This window comes from Salmo salar, chromosome ssa03, assembly GCF_905237065.1.
Source record: "Salmo salar chromosome ssa03, Ssal_v3.1, whole genome shotgun sequence".
Lineage (NCBI taxonomy): Eukaryota > Metazoa > Chordata > Actinopteri > Salmoniformes > Salmonidae > Salmo > Salmo salar.
The window spans coordinates 33964725-33981130 of NC_059444.1; the positions used below are offsets into that span (position 1 = coordinate 33964725).

The 16406-nt window shown below is 40.3% G+C and overlaps 2 protein-coding genes across 2 annotated transcripts; both read right to left on the reverse strand.

The window, feature by feature from the left end:
- Positions 1-1123: 1123 nt before the first annotated feature.
- On the reverse strand, positions 1124-6359 carry LOC106599887 (5-beta-cholestane-3-alpha,7-alpha-diol 12-alpha-hydroxylase). The gene has a single exon (XM_014191239.2). The coding sequence runs from the start codon at positions 6312-6314 to the stop codon at positions 4785-4787; it is 1530 nt and encodes a 509-aa protein (XP_014046714.1). The 5' UTR covers positions 6315-6359; the 3' UTR covers positions 1124-4784.
- A 2526-nt stretch (positions 6360-8885) lies between these two features.
- LOC106599889 (5-beta-cholestane-3-alpha,7-alpha-diol 12-alpha-hydroxylase) lies at positions 8886-12518 on the reverse strand. Its single transcript, XM_014191240.2, has one exon. It carries the CDS (start codon positions 12467-12469, stop codon positions 10940-10942), a length of 1530 nt encoding a protein of 509 aa, XP_014046715.1. The 5' UTR covers positions 12470-12518; the 3' UTR covers positions 8886-10939.
- Between the last annotated feature and the right edge of the window lie 3888 nt (positions 12519-16406).

Consider the following 16406-nt stretch of genomic DNA (forward strand, 5'->3'; position numbering starts at 1 on the left):
GTTCACAAGTTCTCTATGTATGATGTGGAGTATGATATGAAGTTGAAAGTTCAGATTTAATCACATAGCTTGGCCACTGAGCACAGATGTCATTTCAACATCTAGTTTCGATTTACATTTGGTTGAGTTGTCAACTAACATGAATTCAGCGTGAAATCAACAAAACATTTCACCATGTCATTGGATTTAGGTAAAAAGTTGTGAAAAAAATGCCCTTATGTTGTTGACTTTTTGCAAATCCAATCAGTTTTACATGTTGATTCATAGCCTGGTCCCATAGATTAAAATCCAAGACACTCAAATTAGTATGATATGTTAGGTTTGGTACGGTTAAATAAGACAGATTGTTACTTATGGCAAACACGTAAGTAGGGTTTTTGGTCGGGGTGGATGGGTTGGCGTAGAATGAGAACATCTAGCAACCCAAAGGTTGCAAGTTTGAATCTCATCACAGACAACTTTAGTATCTGAGCTAATTAGCAACTTTTCAACTACTTAATACTTTTTAGCTACTTTGCAACTACTTAGCATGTTAGCTAACCCTTCCCCTAACCCGAAACTTAAACCTAACTCCTAAACTTAACCCTAACCCTTAACCTAGATAACGTTAGCCAGCTAGCTAACATTAGGCACCTAGCTAGAATTCATAACATGACATAGGTTTTCAAAATTCGTAACATATAATACGTTTTCATGATTCGTAACATATGTTTTGCAAATTCGTAACATATAATATGAATTGTAATTCGTAACATATATGAAATGGGTGTTGAACATCCACAAATTAATATATACTATATGATACGTAACCAATCATACTAAATGGAGTGTTTCAGTTTTACATACAGTTGTTGTAGAGACAAATCACCAATTTGCCTTTGCTCTTAAAGAGCCACTGAACACGCCGATTGGCACGTGTGTTTTTCTGTTGCTCATTAGAAAAACAAGATTTCAGTCTTCGAGGTGTGTTTCCTGACCGATTTCCATGTTTGGTTAATGATGTTTGTCCCCCATGATAAACTGTAGATGCGGAAGCCTATTTCACTTCCTCAAAATCCCCAGAATGAATCTAAGATAACTCAAGAAATCTGTATTTATGTAAAATATACACTGGGAGTCAGGATGCAGTAGGTGAGTTTAATAAAGAAACGATGTTGATGAGCAAACATGAGCAGCGTACAGAAAGAGAGAAAACAATATTACATAATGACTGATGTCAACTGAGGGATAAATAAAGCGGGAGTAATCACAGTGTAAATGATGACCAGGTGTGCTTAATGATTGGGAACAGGTGTGCGTAATAATAGTTGCCAGGGCTGATGGTTAGTAGAACGGCGACTTCGAGCGCCGGAGGGAGGGAGCATGAGTCGGCGTGACAATTTAATTTGTACATTTTTGCCGAGGATGTTTTAGTTGAGCAATTTTACATCTAACTAAGGTGTTTGGTGCAGTATTTCTCAAGTAAAAAAAAAAATGCACAACGTGTTATCTTATGTAAACGTAGCTGCTGGGCAGGTCTGTCTCACTGTCTATGCTATTGGATAGAGAGCAATCACCGCAGCTGTTCACCACATGTTAGTGGGTCAATCAAAACCCAACCGTCATTTACCTGTTGTGACGCACAGGATGTTCCAAATTCCATTTTAGACGAGACTGACTTTATGACCAAAAGTATCCTATTTACACTAGTCAATTTTGACACTAGAATAACTGCTTCTGACTCATATGGATGCCACATAGACATTTTTCAAAAGGATTCATTGCTTTTTAAAGGCAGTCTCTCTTTAAGGGCACAAATGGGTACAAGTCTTACGAAATAGGCCTAGTAGCTGTTTATGTGGTTCAGGGTGGATTAAACTGAATGCCCCCACATTATATAATTCTCGCTACTTTTTCTGAGTAGTCCATGTAGAGTGTGGATTTGGGAAAACTTTAGTAATGTCAGACTGATTTAGACATCTGCCTTTTGTGTCCACACTGTGGCATACCGTGCCTTCAGAAAGTATTCATACCCCATGACTTATTCCACATTTTGTTGTGTAACAGCCTGAATTATAAATATATTAATTATGTATTTTTCTCCACCCATCTACACACTATACCACATTATCACAAAGTGAAACTATGATTTTAGAAATGTTTGCTAATTTATTGAAAATGAAATACTGAAATATCTCATTTATATAAGTATTCACACCCCTGAGTCAATACTTTGTATAAGCACCTTTGGCAGCGATTAGAGCTGTGAGTCTTTCTTGGTAAGTCTCTAAGAGCTTTCTACACCTGGATTGAGCAACATTTTCCCATTATTTTTTAAAAAATTATTCAACCTCTGTCAAATTGGTTATTGATCATTGCTAGACAACCATTTTCAGGTCTTGCCATATATTTTCAATTAGATTTAAGTCAAAACTGTAACTCAGCCACTCAGGAACATTCACTTTCTTCTTGGTAAGCAACTCAAGTGTTTAGGTGTGGTTTATTGGTTTAGGTTATTGTGCTGCTGAAAGGTGAATTCATCTCCCAGTGTCTGGTGGAAAGCAGAATGAACCATATTTTCCTCGGCGACATTGCCTGTGCTTAGCTCCATTCTGTTTATTTATTATCCTGAAAAACTCCCCAGTCCTTAACGATTACAAGCATACCCATAACATGATGCAGCCACCACTATGCTTGAAACTATGGAGAGTGGTACTCAGGGATGTGTTGAATTGGATTTGCCCCAAACATAACACTTTGTATTCAGGACAAAAAGTGAATTGCTTTGCCACATTTCTTGCAGTATTACTTTAGAGCCTTGTTGAAAACAGGATGCATGTTTTGGAATATTTGTATTCTGTACAGGCTTCCTTCTTTTCACAACGTCAATTGGTTTAGTATGGTGGAGTAACCACAATGTTGTTGATCCATGCTCAGTTTTCTCCTATCACACCCATTAAAGTCTAACTGTTTTAAAGTCACCATTGGCCTCATGGTGAAATCCTTGAGCGGTTTCCTTCCTCTCCGGCAACTGAGTTAGAAAGGACGTCTGTATCTTTGTAGTGACTGAGTGTATTGATACACTATAGAAAGTGTAATGAATAACTTCCCAAGTGAACCAGACTAAAAAGATAATACAAGCAACAATACAGTACACAGCAGTAGCTTTAAATAAATGTCAACTCATCTCCTACATGGAGTTAGTTTAGAACACCTGTGCCTTTCTTTTTTTTTGGTAAGATTTTATGAAATGTTTTGAAACAATACAAACATCAACTACATCACACCTGCCCAGACCAACATGCTCACACCCTCAGCATCACTCTCCGGCAACATGGCCTCCAACTGCACTATTTTGTTTTTTGCCATCGACATGACTCTGCCATTGTGCTGTTGAATTTGTAAAATTTGTCTCTTGTATAATTAATTCTATACATTAGTTAATAGTGGATTAAGTGCACATTTTCATTTACTGTAATTTCGTTAGCTATGTTCCAACATTCCCTCCATCTTGTGCTAATATTAGTTGCTTATAAGTCTTGGTTCCAATAGTTTATATTTTTTTCTAAGAGATTGTCAGTTGGATAGGCTCTCTGCAAGGTTTTATATATCTTACCTATCATATGAATATCCTTTTCTGACTCAAATAGGATTCCCTCAAGATTGCTCTGATGTATAAAAAAAAAGATTTCAAATTGAAATTTCGTGATATAAAACGTTTAAGTTACATGTACTTGAAAATATCTACATTGGTCAATTCAAAATTGCTTTTTAATGCTGTCATGGAAATACATTTATTTCCTATAACCAAGTCATTTACGGTTTCTATGCCTTTAGTTTTTCCATGTGGACCAATTTATTGGTGAATTCTGAAAAGCTATCCAAGGATTCTTCTATACGGTTGTGTTTTTTGGGAGTGATATTGTTACTTGTAGAATACGCTACGTTTTCTTCCATGTTTTTTTTCCTTAACTATGAAGAGGGTAATGTTCTTAGCTTTGTCCTTTGAAAATAGATACATGAAAAGATTTTGGGGATGAGCAGGTGCATCTTCAATATGCAGGCGCATCTTCCTCTTTAGCACATTTAACAATATAAGGCAAGTAAAAGCCTCAGCGAGTTGATACAATTCCAAGTCTGGAAGGTTAAAACCACCCTAAAGGGAGACTTTTGTTTATATTCTATGAGTTTTATTTGCCCATATAAAGTCTGTTGTGACCGAGTATACTTTCTGGGGAATTGGTATTACCTAGAATACGTACTAAAACTTTGGGAGCCATGCCATTCTGAAGAGGTGTATTCTACACTCTTAGAAAAAAAGGTGATATCTACAACCTAAAAGGGTACTTCGGCTGTCCCCATAGGAGAATCCTTTGAATAACCCTGTTTGGTTCCAGGTAAAACCCTTTTGGGTTCAATGTAGAACCCTTTCCACAGATGGTTCTAAATTGAACCCAAAGGGTCCTACCTGGAACCAAACAGGGTTCTCCTATGGAGACAGCTGAAGAACCCATTTGAAACCTTTTTTTCTTAGAGTGCTTTCAATTATGCAATATCTACTTTCCAGTTGACTCTAAGCATAAACAAAAATATTCCTTCCAGTCATTTTCAAAGAGAGAAAAGGTAAATTATTTTTCATCTAAATTAACACAGCAATTATATCCAGTTATTGTAATACTGTAACACATTTTACTGTACTATGTACTCTAGATAAATGAATGTTTAGACACAGTTTAGAATAATCATCATCAGATTAACAGTAGTCTAAATGTTGTCAAAGGCTGGTTTGTGTATGTCAACCATTTTTAAAACCTGAGTCTGTATCTAAACTGGATGTCTCTGGTTGGATGCATGGACCCAAAGCCCCAGCGCTTGGTGTCAATATCAGGTATCTTTTCATCTGGGTTCTTGAGCTCAAAGTCAAAGTATGTGAGCATGAGGAAGACAAACTGCTTCAGCTCGTTGGTGGCGAAGAAGCGTCCTGGGCACATAGTGATCCCAGCACCCCATGGCATGTTGTAGTATTTAATTTTTTTCCCACCTTTGTAAAAGTCAGTCTTTTTGCTCCCCTCTGCGGTCAGGAAGCGATCATATTTGTAGGTGAGTGGGTCGGGGTGGACCTCCGGGTCCATCTGGACAGCAGTGTAAGGAAACAGGGCTACTCTGTCTCCTTCTCTGATGTGGTACTCGTTTCCGTCGGCCATCTTGAGGGACATGTCCTGGAGCACGGCCCTGGTGAGGACGGGGGCGGAGGTGAGGCGGAGTGTCTCCTCCACGGCGCTGTCCAGGATGGGCGTCTTTTGCAGCATGTCCTGGGTCAGGTTGATGAAAGGGCCTTCGGGCTTCACCTCCTGGCCCGTCTCCTTCAGCACCTCCTCCACTTCCCCCTGCACGGCCCTCATGGCGTCTGGATTCTTCATGAGGTAGAAGAGGAGCCAGAAGGCAGCAGGGCCTGTGTTGCCCTGTGAGGCCCAAAGGAGAAGAAACATGTACCTGTCCTGCATGAAGTCTTCCATACCGTGCTCCTCCCTCTCCTGCTGCTGCTCACGCACCCAGACACTGATGTTCTCCTTGGTCTTCACCTTCTGCACTGACAGCATGTTCCAGAACAGCCGCTTCAGCCTCTCCGCCTCTCTCTTCTCCCCTGGAAGCAGGACCCCATAGGCCAGATTGGGGAAGAGCTGGTCATACTTACGGAACTCAAGGAAGAGCTCTTGGGACTCCACTCTGTCGACTTCTCTGGCTTTCTCCATGCTCCCTGTGGATTTTGGTGTCTCATTACCGAACAGAGCCAGGTAACCTGCCCGGAAGACAATGTTGTAGCTGTAGCTGAACAGACCGTCCTCATTCCAGGTCATATGGTTATTATCCCCTGTCCCTACACTGTGCAGCATCAGATTCTGTAGGTTGCTCATCATAGCCTGTGTCATGACTACTAAACCGTCCCCCATCAGGTGCTTGTTGCTGGACATCTGAGGAAACCTGTGGTCGGAGTGGTAACCAAACACTTTCTGCACCAGATGCTGTGCAAACTTGCTGAAGTCCAGTTTGGTGCGGGCCTCCTTCACAACCATCCCAAAGGACCTAGGGTCCATAAGGAATGTGAAGTAGAATCCTCCCAGCTGCACGGTGAAAATATCCCCATGCTTCCCCTTCATCCTCTCCAGGAACTTTGCTGTGTCCCTGCGGAACTCAAGGACATGGCCCAGCCAGGGGATGGGGCCCCGGTCCAGGGGGGGTTCCCCGGGTCGACGCTGCCTGACAGCCCCCAGGAGGTAGAAGCCCCCCAGGACAGAGGCTAGCAGAGCCAGAAGGATCAGCAGCAGAAAGCCCATGGTCCTTTCTTCTTTGTTCTCACACAGACAATCTGAGCCCCGGCTAGATTTCGTTTTTTTTATGGCGTGTCAGCAGTTAATGACTAACTCGATTGCACAATAACCAGAAACCACCGACAAACGGTACAGAACAGTCTTTGGTGTTTCCAGTTTAAACAAATGTTAATACGTATAAAGGTCAGAAAAATTCCAATAATTAATTTCATATTACAGGAAGTGCTAAATATTTTGTCATTTAGAGTCTGTATGTTTCATAATCTGGAGAAGACAGCCCAGAACAGAATGCAATGGAGAGGAATCGTCGATGGCCTATACTCCCAAAGTAGAAACAGTAGCAAAGTAGAAAAGTAGCTTCATAGTACATTCCGATCTCTATTTTGGGTGTGATGAAAGTAAAAATATAGCATATTCTTTTTTTCTCTCAACAATGTTAGGCCTAGTAGCTGTTTATGTCGTTCAGAGTGGATTAGACATAGCCACCAAATGATGTAATTCTAGCTACTTTCACCTCCTGAGCAGTCCATGTAGAGTGTGCATTTGAAAGCACCTTTAGTAACCTCAGACTGATTTTGACATTTTCCCTTTGTGTCCACATGATGGCCTATGACATTTGCAGGAGTATACATCACCCTTTTATGTGCACAGTAGCATTGCATACCACAAAGCTTCCTTCTATTTAGCTTACTAGTTTAGCTTTTGGGGAGCTGCTGAATCTTGGGGACGCTTCAACCCCAAATAACCACAGACAGTCTCTACCAAAGCATTGAATTGTCATTGAATTTACGTCTGTGCCCAGTTGAGATACACTAACTATATTGACAATAATACCTATTTCAGACAGAAGATGTGGTATAGTATGTGATTTTTGAATGACTACCACGTCTCTGTACCCCAAACATACAATTATCTGTAAGGCTCCTTAATCAAGAAGTGAATTTCTCTAGCACAGATTTAACCACAAAGTCCAGAGAGGTTTTCCAATGCCTAACAAACAAGGGCAATGATTGGTAGATTTGTAAAAAATAAAAAGTGAGTATGGTGAATTATTAATTAGGCTTTGGATGGTGTATACAAAGCTACAGGCGTCATTCCTAACTCAGTTGCCTAGTTACAGTTTTGACTTATATCTGCTTGAAAATCTACTTGAACATGTCTGTCTAGCAATGATCAACAACCAACTTGACAGAGCTTGAAGCATTTTTTAAATTATTAATCACATTAAATAAATAATAATCTCCCGAAATGACTTTGGCAAAGCAACAAAATAACTAGGGCTTTACAATTATGTTTTATTTAGTGAAATATTACATCTGTTTGGATTTCTTGCAGTCTATAAAAAAAAATGTAATTCAAGTTCTCATTAGTTAAAAAAAATGTTTTAAAAAACTTTTCCATTTTGACATTACAGAGTATGTTGTGTAGATTGTTGACAAAAAAATGACAATTATATCCATTTTAACCCCACTTTGTAATACAACAAAAAGTGGAAAAAGTGAAGGGTTGTCAATACTTTCTAAAGATACTTTACATGGGTCGTTCCACGAAAAGAGTGCCTTTTGCGTCCCTTTGATATGTTAAGTAGAAATTGTGCACCAAAATTGAATTTGAAAAGCCTGTTATATTACATGAAGTGCCCTTTAATATAGACCACATTGAGAATTCAATAAATCTGTTTTTAATATGAATAAAGACTTGCTAAAGTGCCAAATTTCCGCATGTCCCTCCTTAACCCCCAAAACTTAAAAAAGAAATGTAATCATCATTTTAAATCCCTAGTTATTTTGTTGTATTGACAAAGTCATTTCAGAATATTATTATTTATTTCATGTGATTAGTGAATCATTTACATCTTTCGCTCATTTTAAGTTCAACCCTGTTACATGAACTGAACCCTATTTAACATGGTGAAACTATTCCTTTAAATATTTATTTAGTCAAATAGTAGTGTAAAAGCTGGTGAGTTGGTAAATACTCTTTTTGACCATTTTCTGGTGTTTTGTGGTGGAAACTAAGTGGGTCTAGCTTAACATGTCAACCCTGTTATCTCTCGATTAACCTAACATAGCAGCCTGAGCGGCGTTTCTTTCTTTCTGGTCCTGACGAGAAAAAAATACTGTCTGGGGAGGTTCTCTTCTGCACTGTTGAACCAATCCAGTAAATGTGGAGGAGTTAAGATGGAGTGTCACCTTGTTAATGTTCAAAAGCGTAAGTCGCATCACAGGCTCTCTTTCTATTTCCCCTGAAAACCAGATGCAGGAGGGTGCCCATAGACAAGCAATTTTTTTAATTAAAGGCCCAGTGCAGTTAAAAACCTGATTTCCCGGTGTTTTTTATATATTTCCAAACTATGAGGTTGGAATAAGACCCGATACCTGTATTTTGGTTACAGGGTCTAAAAATGCAGGCTTCATGACTAGGACTCGAGGTAGGATTTAATATGCCATGTTTTCTTACCCCCTACCCCTTTCAGATATACAAAAACGCAGGTTCAAAAAAAGGTGGTATGGTAAAAAAAAAGTTGGATTTTTGTCTGTGTATGAAAGGGGTATAACACTTATACCACAACCAAGGCTTTATAAGGATATTTTATTATATTTGACAGGAGGAAAAACACAAAGATTCAATGCTTGACATTACAATGTTATAAAAACAGTAATGATTATTATAGTACAGGGTCAGAATATGAGTGAATCAGACTAAAAAGATAATAAAAGCAAGAATACAGTACACACAGTAGCTTTAAATACATGTAAATTCATCTCCTACATGGAATTGGTTTTGAACATCTGTGTGTTTCTTTTTTTGTTGTTGTAAGATTTTATGATAATTTTTTTAACAATACAAAATATACACATACAAATGACAACATCACACAAAAATCAACCGCATCACACCTGCCCTGACCCACATGCTCACCACCCAGCATCACTCTCCGGCAACATGGCCTCCAACTGCACCATTTTGTTTCTCTCCATTGCCCACACACTTTCAACATTTAGATAAGAAAGCATTTGACATTTCCATTGTGTTAAGGATGGAGGATTGGTTGATTTCAAGTTAAGTATATATTTTTTCAAGAAGATTGACAAGAAAAGTATTGTCCAACGCATTGGGTATTTCCAGTGGTGGAAAAAGTACCCAATTGTCATACTTCAGTAAAAGTAAAGATACCTTAATAGAAAATGACTCAAGTAAATGTGAAAGTTACCCAGGAAAAAATACTACTTGAGTAAAAGTCTAAAAGTATTTCATTTTAAATATACTTAAGTACCAAAAGTAAAAATATCTAATATTTCAAATACCTTATATTAAGCCAACCAGATGGCACCATTTTCTTTTTTTTATTCACAGATAGCCAGGAGATCACTCCAACACTGAGACATCACAAACGAAGCATGTGTGTTTAGTGAATGTGTCCGATCAGAGGCAGTAGGAAGGACCAGGGATGTTGGACCATTTTCATGTGTGTGAATTGGACCATTTTCCTGTCCTGCTAAGTATTCAAAATGTAACAAGTACTTTTGGTTGTCAGTAGTACTTTAAAATATTTGTATTTAAGTACTTTACATCACTGGGTATCTCACTGCACCCTCATATGCCATGTCTTTATAATACGCGGAAAGACGGATTAAAAGTAAATGTACATTGTAATACTTCCTATAACTTTTGGACGTTATAACATTCCCAGAAAGCATGGATCATTGAGTCATTGTTAGTTTTACAATTAAGGCATGATTATGCCATTGTGCTGTAGAATTTGTGAATTTTGTCTCTTGTATAATGCATTCTAAACATTAGTTTATACTGAATTAAGCGTACATTTTCATTAACTGTAATTTTGTTAGCTATGTTCCAACATTCCCTCCATCTTGTGCCAATATCAGTTCCTTTTAAGTCTTGGATCCAATAGTTTAGATTTTCTTTCTCAGAGATTGTCAGTTGGATAGGCTCTCTGCAAGGTTTTATATAGCTTTCCTATCATATGAAACTCATTTTCTCACTCAAATAGGATTCCCTCAAGATTGCTCTGATGCCCAAAAGATTTGAAATATACATTTTGTGAAAAAAACTTTTAAGTTGCATGTATTTGAAAATATCTACCTTGGTCAATCTAAAATTGCTTTTTAATGCAGTCATGGAAATAAATGAATTTCCTATTATCAAGTAATTTACGGTTTCAATCCCTGAAATTTTCCATGTGGACCAATTTATCTGTAAATTCAGAAAAGCTACCAAGGATTGTGTTTTTAGGGAGTGATATTGTTTCTTGAAGAATATGTCTCCAACACATCTGCTACATGTTTCTAATACTATCTGCAAACCATTTCCTCATGACTCATCACTCAAAAATATGATATAGTACCTGATTTCAAAATTCAAATGTAATATTTCCAGCTGATGGCAAAATTAGTAGATAATTAGTAGATAATTTTGCCTCTGAAAAAACAAAACAATTATATGCTGTTATTTTAATACTGTACCACTTGTTGCTGTACTATGTACTCTAGATACATTTATGTTTAGGCACAAGATAGTTTATAATAATCAAAATCGGATTAACAGCTCGTGAGATGGAAGTTTACACTCAAAGCGTTGTCAAAGGCTGGTTTGTCAGTCACTCAGTTTTAAAACCTAAGTCTGTATCTAAACTGGATGTCTCTGGTTGGCTGCATGGACCCAAAGCCCCAACGTTTGGTGTCAATATCAGGTATCTTTTCATTTGGGTTCTTGAGCTCAAAGTCAAAGTATGTGAGCATGAGGAAGACAAACTGCTTCAGCTCGTTGGTGGCGAAGAAGCGTCCTGGGCACATAGTGATCCCAGCACCCCATGGCATGTTGTAGTATTTAATTTTTTTCCCACCTTTGTAAAAGTCAGTCTTTTTGCCCCCCTCTGCGGTCAGGAAGCGGTCATACTTATAGGTGAGTGGGTCGGGGTGGACCTCTGGGTCCATCTGGACGGCAGTGTAAGGAAACAGGGCTACTCTGTCTCCTTCTCTGATGCGGTACTCGCTTCCGTCGGACATCTTGAGGGACATGTCCTGGAGCACGGCCCTGGTGAGGACGGGGGCGGTGGTGAGGCGGAGGGTCTCCTCCACGGCGCTGTCCAGGATGGGCGTCTTTTGCAGCATGTCCCGGGTCAGATCGATAAAGGGGCCTTTGTGCCTCCCCTCCTGGCCTGTCTCCTTCAGCACCTCCTCCACCTCCTTCTTCACGGCCCCCATTGCGTCTGGGTGCTTCATGAGGTAGAGGAGGAGCCAGAAGGCAGAAGGGCCTGTGTTGCCCTGTGAGGCCCAGAGGAGAAGAAACATGTACCTGTCCTGCATGAAGTCCTCCATGCCGTGCTCCTCCCTCTCCTGCTGCTGCTCACGCACCCAGACACTGATGTTCTCCTTGGTCTTCACCTTCTGCACTGACAGCATGTTCCAGAACAGCCGCTTCAGCCTCTCCGCCTCTCTCTTCTCCCCTGGAAGCAGGACCCCATAGGCCAGATCGGGGAAGAGCTGGTCATACTTACGGAACTCAAGGAAGAGCTTTTGGGACTCCACTCTGTCGACCTCTCTGGCTTTCTCCATGCTCCCTGTGGATTTTGGTGTCTCATTACCGAACAGAGCCAGGTAACCTGCCCTGAAGACAATGTTGTAGCTGTAGCTGAACAGACCGTCCTCATTCCAGGTCATATGGTTATTATCCCCTGTCCCTACACTGTGCAGCATCAGATTCTGTAGGTTGCTCATCATAGCCTGTGTCATGACCACTAAACCGTCCCCCATCAGGTGCTTGTTGCTGGACATCTGAGGAAACCTATGGTCGGAGTGATAACTGAACACTCTCTGAACCAGCTTTTCTGCAAACTTGCTGAAGTCCAGTTTGGTGCGGGCCTCCTTCACAATTGTCCCGAAGGACCGAGGGTCCATAAGGAATGTGAAGTAGAATCCTCCCAGCTGCACAGTGAAAATATCCCCATGCTTCCTCTTCATCCTCTCCAGGAACTTTGCTGTATCCCTGCGGAACTCAAGGACGTGGCCCAGCCAGGGAATGGGGCCCCGGTCCAAGGGGGGTTCCCCTGGTCGACACCACCTGAAGGCCCCCAGGAGGTAGAGTCCCCCCAAGACAGAGGCTAACAGAGCCAGAAGGATCGGCAGCAGAAAGCCCATTGTCCTTTCCTCTTTGTTCTTTCAGAGCACATCTGCGCCACAGCTGAAGTGTATTTTGTGTTTTCAATACCCATGACTCATGCTCCTCCCCAATTCTATTCACAGTGAGAGTGCCATTAGTATTCTAAGCACTAAGAACTTATACAGACTCAGTAAGGATGTAAGCATTGTTTGGTTTTTTGACACTTCATTTTATAGCACAAAATGCTCATATATGTTGCACTTTCCCATGAAACTTTAATAGAACATTAATATCTTATATTGTATGTTTGGTGTGACACTGATGGAATATTCTCCTATCCCTCTAAACAGGACACAGGAATGTTCTTGCAATGTTCCTATGAAACATGTCTAGAATATTAATATCAAGGAAAAGCATTGTTTATACATAGCTCTGCCTCAAGCATATGTATTTAGATGGCTCAGGGCCAGGACCATGCAGGTTTCAGCTGGTTTCAGTCAGGAGACTACAGAGAGATTTTGAGATTTTGAAAACTTAATAGATCACATGTGCAGAGAGAACTTCTCTCAGATTTGTAATAGTGTTGCATTTTGGGCCTTTATGCTGTATCATACCATAAAGAGCAGTGGAGCCAGCCCCAAAACAAGATAATTGAGAAGAGAGGTAAGATTGAAGAAGACATGCGCATACCCAAGATATACCCAAGATATACCCAAGTCCTCCTGAATCCCTAACAAGGCATGAGTGCAAAAATAAAACAATAACCCCAAAATGGTCATGCCATCTATTTGCAACTATTTAAAGCTTTGATGAAATCTGATGATTTTATGGACAGAGGCATACAACTATAATGGCCATGCTCCTTTAAACCATTCATCATTCATATAGACTTTTGTTGTTTCTATGTTTCTTCATTGTGACTAGAAGTGACTTTTCGTAGCAGATTAGGAGAGCATTATAGCTAACTATTTTCCTAACCTTAACCTAATTCTCCTAACCGGCTACATGAATTATTCTAACCTGCTGCATAAGTTTTCCTAACATGCTACGTTAATTCTTCTAACCTGCTGCGTAAGTTCTCCTAACCTGCTACATTAATTATTCTAACCTGCTATGTTAATTCTTCTAACCTCCTGTGTAAGTTCTCCTAACCTGCAACGAAAAACTCACTTCTGGTCTTAGTTGTATACTACCTAGTCAGAACCATGTTTCTCAACCTACGACTTTTGTAACATTCAAACCTTGTTGTGTAGGCTACAGTTCTCTACATCCGTTGTTGTTTTACTGTACCTTTGTATTCTCTTTCGACCTCGTTCCCACAAAACGTTCAAAAGAAAACCACACAAACATTCTGAGCGATGTGTAACTTGAGTCACTGACAAAACACACCAGCCTCTCTGCAACTAACCCCCACGCCCTTCCTCCTCCTAAAATCAAAAGGAATTCAGAAAAAAAAAGAAAGTCGGCTTCCACCTTTTGTCTCAGGGATTATGGAACAGATCCTGCTTTACAGAATTGTGGGTTTGCATCTTTTCTTAGTAGGAGCTTGGCTGTGAATCCTTTGGCCGTTCCCATCTGATTACTGAAAACTGTCATATTTCTTCAGCAAGTGTTTCAGTGTTTGGTCTGTGCCTTTTTCTCTAAGCTGGGAAATGTTAATTATGCATTTTCAAGTCATACCAGTTATATTTTATTTTGGACAGCCATTCCCTGACAAATAATGGGGGAATAGTTCCAGGCACTACATACTGCTGCTCTTTTTGCTCTTCATAGCTCACTCTGATCTGCAAAACCACCATTGGGATCAATCTCTCTCTTGAGTATGTCTTCAGCAACACATTTGTTTTCTTCAGCTTGATAACCTTAAAATGCTCATTGTAGACAGTTATAGACACTGCAGATCCTGTGTCAAGCTCCATTTTGAGGATTGTGCCTTTGTTTTCTGGTGCCGCCCATATTATGCTATTGCTGGGAGAAGTCACTGGTCGTGTCCGAATACCCATACCTGCGTTTTAAATAGTAGGCCATTTGAGTATGCGAAAACATTATGTTTAATAACGCTCTAAACACTAGGCTTTTATCCTATTTAAAAAGTACTAAAGATAGAAACATAATTTGGTTCCATTTAAACATATTTATTAGTAAAACCAAAATGTTGTAACATACAGTTGAAGTCGGAAGTTTACATACACTTAGGTTGGGGTCATTAAAACTCGTTGTTCAACCACTCCACAAATTTCTTGTTAATTAACAAACTATAGTTTTGGCAAGTCGGTTAGGACATCTACTTTGTGCGTGTTACCCTTCCAATGAGCTTATCATATAAACTGCAATGCGAAAAGTACGGTTTACTTCACTTTTAATCATGTCAGCACGGGTAACAGTCGTTTACAGTCTTTCTTTAGTTTTTCATTCTTACTCTCCCCAATTCACTTAAACTATATTTCTTTATTTCCCATGGGCTTCACCAGAGTACCCCCTAGTGGTTGGAATAAAACTGTATTAAGCCCCTTACAACACCCCCCTGTGTTGTCCCAAACATTTCACTGTCCTCAAAACAAACAGAGGATGTAAGTACTGGTAATGAGAACAACAGAGAAAACTGGCCTAACAGCCATATAACTATCTAGACATGTCCAGTCTGCCTTTATAGGCAAAGATGCAACCCCCACTAAACATTATCACACTGTGATTAGTAAAGGTAAACTAGAAAATATATACACATCAGAACATCTCTAGTTGGTATCCTGATAAGAGCTTGGCAGCCCTAATGTGTTATAGGTTAGAATGTCTCTGGGCCTCCTCTGCCGGGCTGAACGGCGGGGCAAGGTCATGGGTGACCCCAATGAATCAGTGTCCACTTCATCATGAGATGATTGAGTCTCTGAGCCCTCAGCTGTTTCCATATTTACCCCTGTCCTCTCCAGGCTCTCTCTGAGGACTGGCTGGCACTTCTTCACAGTGAAGTTTCTATCAGTCTGACCCCATTCCTCACTATTATCTGATACTAGCTGTGTGCTAATCTGTCTGCTCTCTTCATCCCTGCGTGGCCTATTGATGAATACTGGATAAGAATCCTCATCTGAGCTCTCAGACTCAGCGCTCTCCTCATTTTGCAGCTTTTGCTGGGGTGGTTCCCTTCTCCACAGACCTCTACTGAAGTGTTTCAACAGGTTCCTCAAATGGTAGGGAATTACATGACATGAGCATATTGCGATGCAGAACCCGGGCCCTGCCTGTACCCATCTCGGGTTTGACCTCATAGACAGGGCTGTCATCACCTTTCCTGGTTACCACCACATGTATTTGGTCCTCCCAGTGTGATCTTAGCTTTCCCGGCCCCCCACGTTCTGACATGTTCCTCATCAGTCCACGATCTCCTGAGACCAGAACCAAACTAATTTTCTTCCGATCGTAGTAGGCTTTTCCCTTTGCTGTTGATTTCTCCATGTTTCTACTGGCGATGTTATAGGCTTCCGCCATCTATTGCTGCCACTTCTTAGCATAATCCTGGTATGATTTCTCCTGTTCCTTTATCTGTAACCCAAAGACAAGGTCAACAGGTAGCAGTGGAGCCCTTCCAGATGGCAGGAAATATGGTGAGAACCCAGTAGCATCACTGGTGGTACAATTATATGCATGAATGATCTTGTTCAGATAATCACCCCAGTTGGCCTTTTTCTCTTCATCTAGTGTGCGCAACATTGACAACAGTGTACGGTTAAATCTCTCCACCGGATTCCCCTGTGGATGATATGGAGAGGTTCTGGAATTGGCTATTCCCGTACAGTTCTGCAAGGCTCTGAATAACTGATTTTCAAACTCTCTTCCCTGATCATGATGGATTTTTGACACAAAGCCAAACTTTGGGAAAAAAATCACTGAAAAGCTTTTTTGCTGCAGTTTTCCTTTACTTATTTCTGGTGGGGTAGGCTTTTGCAAATTTTGTAAAGTTATCTAAAATAACTCAAATGT

Bases quoted from the DNA above. Each gene is read 5' to 3' on its own strand.
- LOC106599887 (XM_014191239.2), bottom strand. From the start codon at position 6,314: ATGGGCTTTCTGCTGCTGATCCTTCTGGCTCTGCTAGCCTCTGTCCTG.
- LOC106599889 (XM_014191240.2), bottom strand. From the start codon at position 12,469: ATGGGCTTTCTGCTGCCGATCCTTCTGGCTCTGTTAGCCTCTGTCTTG.